Source organism: Lipophrys pholis (genome assembly GCF_963383615.2).
Source record: "Lipophrys pholis genome assembly, chromosome: 7".
Lineage (NCBI taxonomy): Eukaryota > Metazoa > Chordata > Actinopteri > Blenniiformes > Blenniidae > Lipophrys > Lipophrys pholis.
In genome coordinates this window covers 4272545-4283909 of record NC_137638.1, presented here as the reverse complement: position 1 = coordinate 4283909, position 11365 = coordinate 4272545, and the positions used below count along the sequence as shown (strand labels likewise).

Sequence of the window (11365 nt, the reverse complement as noted above, 5' to 3'; positions counted from 1 at the left end):
TCTAGTTTCTGGAGGTGCACCTATTTGTAAAAACTCGTATTGAAAAGATTAGGGTAGCATCAAGCGCTCGATGTCTAATCCTGTCCAAAACCAGCAGGTAAACTGAGCACAAAAAGAGGAGGAACGTGTGTTTTTGGTCGATTTGCTTGTCACGATGCAGCTTCTTGGCAATAATCCCATAAAAATCCACCCTCGGCTCTGCCGCTCATCCCACAAATGTATTTTCTATTCTCTCTATGCCTCTCGTCTGTGTGGAGCCATTTTAAAAAGGGAATGAACCTTCCAACAGTGTGAGATCTATTGCCAAAGAAGAATCCATCACACACACACACACACACACACACACACACACACACACAATTCCTCAGTTTTTGTGCTGTTTACGTGTTTGGATCAGCAATAACACACTGAGGCAGAAACATGTACAATTCAGCTCTCAGCGCTGAGAAAGTTCAGGGAAAAATCTCCGTGGTCACAAATCTCCCCTTTTTTTTTCTTCAAAGTGAAAATGAAAAACTTTCGTGGCATTTTGCAGATCCTTTTGAAAACCGCAACTTTTTGAAAACAATTCTTAGAGTGGAACTTTCTGAAAATGTTCCAACGCCGTCTCTGTGGAAACGTGACTCCCGTCTTCATGTACACAGGGAAAATTGTGTGTTTTTCAGCGTTTCTGCCGCTGCCATGTAAACGAACATCTGGGTTTTTTTTTTTCTTTCTTTTTTTTAAGTTGCGGTGTGAACGCAAAGCTCTTCTGAAAAGGAAAACACAGAGGAAGAAAAAGTTTCCGTTTTCACTTGAAACATTGTCATGTAAACGGGATCTTTAACGGTTCGCTGTATTCGGGGACTGAAGTGCACCGACATCGTTTCCTGTCTGGTCTTTTTTTCTCATCAAATTTTCTTCTTCATGCTCTTAAATGCTGCAACACATGACCCGATCACATCAGCCTCTGGTTTTCATGTGTCGTCGTCCCCCCCCCCCATACACACACACACACACACACAGATTTATACAACTACTGCTGCTGACATCAGACCTCCATTAACTCCCTGAGTGACTCGTTTCATCGCTTCTAATCTGCTGCGAATAATTGACCCCTGCAAAGATAGGAAACGGAGTCCTGTTGTCCTTGATCCGTCCCTCTTCTGCACCGAATGTCCATCATCTTCCTCACTTCTTCACACCAGCAAATGTAGGTTAAATCCAGCCCCCCCCCCCCCCCCCCCCCCCCCCCCGTGGTTTTGTTATACAGCCACTTTCACCATGTTGACCGGACCGGCCGAGGCTCTTCTGCAGACTTTAGATGTGACCACGTGAAGAAACACTAAACGCCAGTGTGGAGAGTCGTCGTGCCTCACTTGAACCACACCCAGCGCTGCTTCCTCTCTGTGATGTGACGCAAGGTGGTCTCGCAGAGTCGTCGTCTCACTCTCTGCTTCGTCTTTCACTTCTGGCTTTGTTGAAGCCGACGTGTTCGAATCATCATCTGGCTTTTAGAAACCGACCGGAGCCTTCAGTTCTGATTATTTACTTTGAGATGCCGTAATCTCCGTCAACCACTAATATTTATCGGGCACGTTTCTCATTTCCTCACCTAACAATAAGTGAGTCAATCAATCAAAGTTTGTTTGGGTGGCATTTTAAGAATTTATTATATTGTGAAAATTTATTTTACCTCAAAATTCTCAGTCATTATAAACACTGACGTGTTTCGCCAATTAAGTATCACTTAACCAAATTGTTGGACTTTAGTATTCATTTATTTGTACATGCAACAAATGCATCCAAGACAGAATAGCTTGGAATTTATAAAAAAAAACAAAAAACCGCATTTTAAAAAGTAAAAGTGACTTATTTTCCTCATTGAACTGAAACGCCCAACAGGAAGTGAACCGTGAGGATTCAGGTTGACGGAGTGTCTGTATTTCAAATGGTTTTGCCCGATGACGGGGAGATCAGACAACCTGGTGACGTTGGAGAAATCTTGCGGCGTTTTTAAACCTGCCTTTGGAGATCGTCTGTAAAGCTGTAAACCTTTGATGGACACGCAGCCGCCGCCTTGTTTTGGCGCAGAGGATCGTCGTCTGTCTCCACAATCCTTTCACTGGACTTCTTCTGCTCCTCTTGCCCGGCGGCTCCATCCTTCTCCCTTCATCTGTGATGTGGCTTCCTGGTCCAGACCTCGAACATCCAGTCGGTTTCTTACCTGTAGGCCGAAAAAAATGGTTGCAGCTGCTCTTTGCTCGGCCCTCGGCTCTCTCTCACTCTGGTGTGGTCGGTCATCTTGCAGCTATACGGCAATGAGGATTTTAAATTTTCGGCACAAATGAACCTGTGAGCCATTCCGCTTGGTGTCCTGGTCGTGGTTCTCTTTATTTACTGTACGTCAATAATTCCCAACATGGGTCTAAGACCTCTTCGCCCCGGGGCTTCGTCTGCTCTGAGGTTCTCAAAGAACCAGAATAACCTCGGAACCGGCTCATGGCGTTCATTTGGAAGGCTCCTGCTTTTATCTGTTGACTGGGTGTTTCTGTGTTTGCCCTCGCTGCGATGTTTGGGGAGGGGCGATGGCGGGTCCACAGCTGTCCGAGGCATCAGGAAGTTGTGCTGGTGAACATGTGACTGAAACTTTACCGCCAGCGTCAGTCCGTCGGTCGGTCGCCGACGTCTGACTACAGTTTGGTGTTTTTAGTGTTGAATCTTAGGGGCTGGGTACCCTAACTGTTCTGACTCATTCCAGATGTATCGGTGGGTTAAGGATCGGGGGGTTCTGGGTGGGATCCGTCGATTGGTTAGGGCGACGGTGTGGGTTTTAACCAGCAGCGGCTCGGGTTCAAGAAAGACTCGGTTTTTCCGTCTTTCTTTTATTTATTTGGCGTCTTGGCAGACGCTCTCGTCTGCGACCGCGGCTCTTCACGTGTTTACCCAGAATGTTTTGGTCTCTTCACGCCCTGGCGTGACGCTCTCTCTCTCTCCATCCAACACGAATGTTTTTATCAGCACGGTACTGTCTGCTCCTACCAGGGACATTTATTCTCAAACTGTGGCGGAATCTGTGAGCACAAACTCGGCAGTTCAGAGGAATTCACTACAACAGAATTTGTTGACGATACTTCAAGATAAACTGTAACTGTAACTTGTTTTTTTGCAGGAGATGTGTTTAAATCGCAGACTGTACTTGTAAAGATGGACAAAGCTTCTGCTTTTTTCTTCAAATACGTCAAATTCAAGCCAAAATATCTTAAACGTGACATCGCTTCCTCTTAAGAAAAATAGAGCAATCTTTTTTTTTTTTTTTTTTTAAATGTAATGCGAATCCTATTTTTTATTGATGAGAAGCATTGTCTTTTGAGCCAGTTCAATCCTGCAATACAAATTTGCACCTCAAGGTGGTGTATTGAAGTAAATGGAGGAGTGATTAATGTGGCAATGTCTGGAGATCTTCATGAACTGATGTAGTTATCGGCCAAAAATCTGAAATGTAGTGGGAAGACTCCACACTGCCGCCTGATGCAGAACAAGAGGAAAAGCAACTTTAACAAAGTGGCTTTTTAAAAGTAAAAAAGAAAGTAATTTTCTATATAATATCAAAGTAGATATTTTAAAGACCCCTCACAAAGATGTAAAGTAACACTTTAAGGTGTAAAATTCAATCTATAAATGGAAGTGGGAACATATAGTGAGAGAATAGATTTTGGGTGAAGATTTAGTATGGATCAGAGCTTTATTTCATTTTAGTAATTCAACGTTATCCCCTAAAATTAAGCAAATTAAGTGAACCAACGATTATTTATTTTCAAAGGCAAGTTAGGGTTCATGGGAAAAATATGATTAGATAGCTATAATCTGTAGCGGAAGGAAAAGTATAATACAATTTATGTCGTTTTTATGTAACAAAAAAAAAAAATCCTTCAATCAATGGTGGTCTGATTTAAGATTTCCCCCAAAAAGCCTCATTTCCATCCATGATCTTCGACAGGTAGTTTTACTTTAAACAGTTTTTGACATTTTGGCTCCATGTGTCACGGCTGTGGTCCATCTTTCATCCCAAGTCTGTGGTTTAAACTGTCAAATCTATTTTCTGCCTAAAAATTCTTTATAAACTTTCAGATGAGGAAGCGCTTCACACTGAGGGGTGTTTGTTTGGTTTTGTTTTCCTCATGTTAAGAAAACCGCGACTCATGTTGAATCTCTAACTGAAGATCTAATGTCAACAAAGTGCCGCACTGTAAAAATCCACCACACAGAGTCACTGTGGAGCCTCACGGGGGCGCCAGAGGACTGAAAACAGGAAGGGAGAGAGCACTGTATCAGAGTATGTAATGTTTTCCTCTTCTCATATCTGTAGGTGAATTGCAATACTTGTCTCTAGTTTCTGAGGTGTCAGGGGTGTTCAGTTTGCAATAAATGGTATATTCTGCTGTGTACAGTTACATTTTGTTTTGTTTTTTTAATTACGGAAAAAAATTGTACTTGTTTCTATTTTTGTGTGTGATGGTTTCAAAAAGAACAAAATAATTTTAAAGGAAATCTTAGTATTTTTTTAGTTTTGGTTTTTTTTTTGTCTTAAAATATTGATGCAGGAATTATTCTTTAAATAAATTTGTCTGTGTTTAATCTCTCGTTTTCTTTGTCTGTCTCTTTAAATGTGTCAGTGTGAGGTTTTAGGGGAACTGAGCAGTTTTAAGAGGAAGTGGGTATTTTTTTTTTTTTAAGCGCCGCCACAGAACAGAGTGCACATCAAACAGGAAGTGGGTCATCTGACGGCGTCATGAGAGTTCAGACAGACCAGAATCTGCAGCCTTCTCACACTGTAAGTCACTTTATTGGTGTAATCATTATCTGAAAATTAAATCACAGCAAAAAAAATAAAAAATCTCTTTTTTGCTTACAGAGAAAGTGGCAGAAAATGATAGCATATAAACAATTGTTTACAATCACAGAAATAAATGAAATATTAACTCTCACGTTCATGTTTCACACTTTCACACTAGTGTGGCTTCGTTTGAAAAACACACTGCAGAAAAAGTGTATTTTTTTTAAGCTACAAAGTTGTTTTTTTTTTTTTTTTACATCAGTCTGAACATTTCCAGAGATACAATGCCTCTAAGGTCGTTTTTTCAAGTGAAAATGTAAAACTTTCGTTTGACAACGGTGCTTGGAGCCACTGAAAACGCAACTTTTTGAAAATGCTCTGGTTTCCTCCAGAGTGTCATGACGCCCCTGTCCATATTCTCCTGGGACGTTTCCACTTGAAACGTTGTCCTGTAAGTAAGGTTTGAGGTATGGTCTTTATCAGCCTTTATGTACATTAAAATTAGAATAGTTCTATTTTTGGGGTCATTTATAAGACAGCAATTTTAGACAAAAATCTTGCATTTATATCACCACAGTCGAATATGAAAACGGATCAATTTTAAGCCGAACTGTATGAATCTGTGCGACTGGGCTCGTTTCTGTTCTTCTGTTTAGAGTAGCAGTACCAGCAGGAGTCTTCAGGGGGCAGTGTTGTTTAGAACTGAAGAACAAATACTGCAAGTTCACAGTGTTTCACAGCCTCACAATTAGCCTCAAACACGTGCTTGGAGAACAGACACAAATGGTTTTCTTCTGAAGGTGTGATTTCTCTCTCAAAGGGTAGAAATGTTTCGATATCTCTAAAAATAGCTCTTTAAAGTTTGTAGCCGAGTCCGGATCTGCTGATGTGGCAGAAGAGCGTCATGGAGAAACACATCCCCAACACCTGCGAACACACCACAAGAGAAAAATTACCTCCATTATCATCGTCATGGTCACCGAGAAGGGAACTCCACACAAAACTCTCAGCTTATTCCTTTGTTTTAAGCTATTAAACTTCTCAGCAATACGTCATAAACAGCTGCTAAGCATTTTTATTTTCCCTTTTTAAATGGAGGAATTTAGAATTGGAGCAAAATTAACATTTATTGTAAAATGGCCTTTGAACGCAAGTAGAATGAATTTAAATTTATTAATGAATAAATTTAAAATACCGTGAATGTGGGAGTTTTTTTAAGAAGCATCTTAAGTTGTTTAAATATTTACCCCAAAAATTTTCTATCACCAATAAAACATTTTTATAAAGCTTGTATACTAACACGGTCTGTCCATGATATTTATGTGAAACATAACATGTACTCATAAGTAACAGGAGTTTTTAAGCCACAATGAACCCAGAAGAATAAATAAATACATTTTCAGATTTTGATTTACTTTTAACTATTTCATAAAGTGACGAGTTGTTAAATGAAGAAATATTGGAGGAGTAGCTTTTAATTTTGTTTGTCCATTTAGATGGTTTCTGAGGAGCAGTTGGATCAAAACAAAGAGCAAAAAGAATAAAATCACCTCGTTTTAAGCCCCATTGACACAACAATGTGCATAATTTTTGCATTTGTGCTTCCGAACAGTCTTTCACTTACACAGCAACGTTTTGGAAACGATGTCCGTTTACACGAAAACGTCAGAAACACTGAAAACGATGTAGTCGGCATGCCGGGCCACGGGTTGGCGCTGTTGGTTGTTTTTGAGATGAAACCATAACGCTTATGAACATTAAACGCAGCCAAATTTAAGTTTTCACTTAAACACTGTCGCGGAAACGTTTCCCAACGCGGAGTGACATCGAAGCAGGAGCAGAATTTGCCTGACGCCTGTTGTTGGCTCACCTCGATGATGCAGAGGATGATGACGGAAATTCCAATGGTTAGAAAATTGTCCTCGAACCAGCTCTTCAACGTGTCCAAACAACCCTGCAAACGGGTAAATGTGATTAACAAAGTGTTGCGATGTGACCTTTGACCTGGATGCTCCATGCCTCACGTACCTTCTCCCAGTAATGCGGCTGCGGGCCGACACACTGATCCGGGCAGCAGGATTTGGGCACCTGGTCCCCCCAGTCGGAGGCGTTTCTGACTCCGCAACAGTCAAACTGGAAGCAGGAAGTAGAGCGTCAGTGGGCGGAGCGAGCGGCCCGGTAACACCCCCCCCCCCCCCCCACCCCCCCCTCCGGATGGTCTTACATTCTTCTGGATATTGTCCCAGGCCATCATCGCTTCCGTCGTGTTCCCGTTCGGCTTTTTGGCTTCCTCCAAATGGTCTTTGAGCGTTTTCTCTACCTCGGTGGTGATCTGCGGCGGGGAAGACGATTTACATCACGAACTCCTATTCGACTTGAATGAAGGAGCAATAGGTCTATGGCCCTGCTGCTAGCGTCAGTAGCTACTGCCCCCTACAGGTTTGGCATAATCATAGTAGCTCTGAACCAGGTGTATGTGTGGGTCATGTCAATGAAGATTTTTTGGGGGGGGAAACGTAGAGGAGGAAATATCAGTTTTTGTAAAAAAACCTGGGTGCTTGGAAACGTAGCTTCAATTCTTCCTACTTGTCCCTATGAGGAGAAAATCCCCAAATCAAGGCGCTTACCTTGCTGTCGTACACCAGCAGCAGACACGCAGCCGTCAGCTGCATCAGCATCAGGAAGAAGAGCAGCAGGAAAAACTAAACGGTATAAAGAACAGGTATTTTGTTTACTGCGATTTAAAAGCAACAAATACCCACAATAAACACCTTGTGGAAAATCGCCCAAATCGAGAATGACTGACACTCTGAATTGTCCTTGAACGCCTCGCACGAGGTGCACGTGGTGATAAATAAAAACCTGAAGCATGTCTGATTTTAACTCATTATACTGTATGTATTCCTTCAATATTTGCTCGCCTGTGAACTCTTCCAAAGGTTGACGAGAGTAGTTTTCTTAAATTGTACTTTTTGAATTGCTGAATTTCTAACTTTTTATCTTGCGATGCGTTGCCTTGTTTTCTCCATTCGTAGACATTCTTCCAGTCTTTATATCTTTCAAGTACAAATTGCCAACGCTCTCTGCCACGGAACGTCCCTCAGTCCATCTTCTATGTCTAATACCAGATGAGCTGTACCATATAACCCACGTGCTCCTCGCTCCTGAGCAGTGGTTAAAGGTCCTCCACCGTGCGCAGCATGACGGTTTAAACAGGAAACAAATACGAATCAGCACTTCCTGATAAATGACTCAAACCGTGGATTTGATGAGCCCCCCTCCACCCCCACGCCCACCCCCACCCACCCCTCCTCCACCCCCGGGTGGGAACGAGTGTTGGTTTTTCGTTACCGTCAGCAGGAGGCAGCGGTTCTCCTTCAGAGCTCCCAGGAAGCCGAGGAAGGACACGCAGGTGATGACGATGCCGCTGATGAGCAGCATGTTGGCGAAGGTTAAGATGGGCACGGTGGTCGTGATGGCGACGGGCTTGAACTTCGTGGTCATGTAGATGCCGAAGCTGAGCACGGACACGCCGCCGATCTGCCCGGATAGAGAGACGCCAGAGGGCAATGAGCAGCGGCTCCCTGCTGGTACTGGGACATTTCTCACTTTGAAAATCACCACGAGTGGAATGAAGCAACAGAAGAGGCAGTGTGTCTAGCGTGTCGCATCGCTAGCGTGTCGCATCGCTGGCGTGTGAGCCCTGAAACTCTTTAGCATGTAGCATGTAGCACGGCTCAGAGTTTCATTTAGGGTCGGGTCTGACTTTTGTCATTCTCATTAAAAGAATCTCCAAACTGCGGACGTCGCCCACGCTCTCTTAGCAGATCTGCGGGCGAGGTTTTCGACAAATTAAGTCACGTAGTACTCGCCGGGTTGCACCAGGAAGTTTTTCCCCCGAGTATGAGTATCGGACCTGATACCCGATACCTGTACCGGTATCGGTGCATCCCTAATGGACCGGAGGAAACCGCACTCTGGGAGAACAGAAAAGAAAAGAATAGACCTGATTCAACTAGAAACAAGTAGACTAATATACAATTCACTAGACTACACAATAATTGGACTAAAATATCAAGCATATTAATCTAACTTAGGAAAGAATAAACTACACGCGTTGACAAAAACAAAGTAGACGAGGAGAGAAAAGAGTCGACTCGAACAAACTAGAGCAGTGACATAGATCAGCATATAATAGAAACGAAGTAGCAGGTTTGATTTGGTAGACTTGACAAACCTGCAGTGACCTCTGAACACAACACACACACACACACCAGTAGCTGTGCACATACTACGTACAAAACAGAGGAAGTTGGCGACACACATGGTGTACTTCAGACACTTGAGGCAGCCTTGCGCCATGATGAAGCTCCTCCGATCAGACCTGCAACAACAAACATTCATTCATCAATTTTTCTCCCCGTATGACCAGAGGGGGCGCCACTGAGCGAGTCTGCTTTTATTAACTCTGTTTCCGCTGCATCTGCTTACCAGCCGGAGAAAAAAGGCCTCATCTCATTTCCTCTCAGTTTACACGCAGAAGGAAATGTTTGTTCTGGTATTTAACAAGTTTACCAATACATTGAAGATACGTGTAAATAACAACATTTTCGGTTAATAAATACAATCCTTCGGGTGGTTAAAATCCTAATTTACACCCTTTACAAAATCCCAAGATACTTTTTTTTTCCTTCTGTGGAGTCAACATTTTTATTTCTCTATGTTTGATGACAACTTCATTTATTTAGTATATTTTGCAGATGTTTTTTTTTTCTTATTTGCTACTGTTATTCTATATATTTTTAGGATTACATAAAAAAAAAAACAGCAGACCATTCTTTGGAGTTATTTTGGTTTAAGAACAATTCTTTTTTCAAGTGGACATTTGAATTGTATTTATTTTCCATATATTTATATTATGTTTTCAAGATATTAAAAAATAGAATTATATTTAAGGATTACTGCTCCATTTTTAATATATTAAAGGTATCAGCTGACCTTAAAGTTCTGTTTTTAGGACTAGGTGAAAAGGTAGTTTTTTTCGTAAAATAACTCCTCAAACTTTCGTGAATTTGACTTATTTTCAATCAGACTTTGTCTCATTTCATGGATTTATTTAATTACATGGTTTTTTTTAACTTTGGGGTTTTTTTTGCTGTAAGAATGAGCCATAAAAACTGTTATTTCTTTATATTCTTATAATGTTTACAGAATGAAATAGAAATACTTTATTCATCCCAGAGGGAAATTAAGGATATTTCATTTCTTTCTTACTTCAGCAAAAATGTAAAATTTAATATGTATATTTTATATATTATATATGATGGATTTTTTGGGCCTTTTTATATATTCAAGACAATTTTTGATAAATTGTAAAAATATCTCTATCAAAGTAATATTTTAATTTGATTAATTTTATACTATAGAGGTTTAAAAAAAAAAGTTATTTTTAAGTATCTTTGCCATGATGATTATGAAAACATTAGATATTATGTAATTATGTTTCTCAGATTATTTTGTCTTTTGTTTTTAATCTGGATTCATGGTGGAACTATTTAACATTCTTCCGGATTTATTTAGTTTCATATTTTTTTTTTTAAATATTTTAACTTCCACAAATGTTTTTCAATGGATTTTTGCCACAAGCATTGTTTTTCCAATATCTATAGATTAAAGATGATCTGATTCATCAAAGCAAATCTTGTAATATTCTCATCACGTTTTCAATCCCATGATCATTTAAAGGCTGAAAAGTAGCTTTTTGACATAAAGGGAGACTTCCTCTTTAACTTGTTCCCTTTTCTTTCTTCTCATTCTGCAGTGATTGACATGAGATTTATCTTCCAACAGATGTTTAAAACCTGCTAATAAAGTCCCGGCTCTTACCTTGTGTGTGATAGTTAGTGATCCGCTCTGCTGTGATGGAGGCTCGGCGTTCAGTGAAGCTCGCAGCTCTTCACACTTCCTCTTCTCATCTGCAGGGGATGAAGAGGCTTGGCGGGGCTTTCGACAGCTCTGCTCACTTCCTCTTTCGAAACTTCAGCGAGGTGGAAAAAAAAAAAAAAAAAAGAAGAAGAAAAAGGTGCAGCAGAGAGGCCGTCTGTGACACACACTGCTTAAATTTAGACGAGACGGGCCCACAACCACGCTGAGCAGCAGAGCGGACATTCAAATCTGATCTCGAGTTGAGTTGCTCTTTCGATAGCTTGCTCAACAATGATGCACGGAGCTGCGCCTTAATGTTGCTGAGCGGTCAGTTTAATGACTCAGAGTTCATCGGAGTTCAGATGCTTTGTAATCTGGATGTTAAAGAAGGAAGATGCTCTGTAAACTTCTGTGTATAACAACGGGCATCAACAAAATATTCAGGAGGTGCTCCCACACACGCGGACACGGACACACACACACACACACACACACACACACACACACACACACACACACACACACACACACACACACACACACACACACACACACACACACACACACACACACAGAGTTTCCAGAGCACGTCATCAAGTCACAAACCAGAAAAAAACTACAAAC

At 41.2% G+C, this 11365-nt stretch overlaps 1 protein-coding gene across 1 annotated transcript; it reads right to left on the bottom strand.

Annotated features, from left to right (window-relative positions):
* Nucleotides 1–4751: 4751 nt before the first annotated feature.
* LOC308112209 (leukocyte surface antigen CD53-like) lies at nt 4752–11284 on the bottom strand. The gene is made up of 8 exons (XM_080467526.1): nt 10703–11284; nt 9116–9200; nt 8168–8356; nt 7444–7518; nt 7041–7148; nt 6845–6949; nt 6687–6770; nt 4752–5743 (listed from the first exon to the last, which is right to left on the bottom strand). The coding sequence occupies exons 2-8, from the start codon at nt 9176–9178 to the stop codon at nt 5672–5674; spliced, it is 696 nt and encodes a 231-aa protein (XP_080323652.1). The 5' UTR covers nt 9179–9200; nt 10703–11284; the 3' UTR covers nt 4752–5671.
* Nucleotides 11285–11365: the final 81 nt, after the last annotated feature.

Coding starts and splice junctions, on each gene's coding strand:
- LOC308112209 (XM_080467526.1), bottom strand. CDS start 9,178: ATGGCGCAAGGCTGCCTCAAGTGTCTGAAGTACACCATGTGTGTCGCC. Junction 6,950..7,040: donor GGGACAATATCCAGAAGAAT/GTAAGACCATCC, acceptor TCCTGCTTCCAG/TTTGACTGTTGCGGAGTCAG. Junction 6,771..6,844: donor AGCCGCATTACTGGGAGAAG/GTACGTGAGGCA, acceptor ACCCGTTTGCAG/GGTTGTTTGGACACGTTGAA.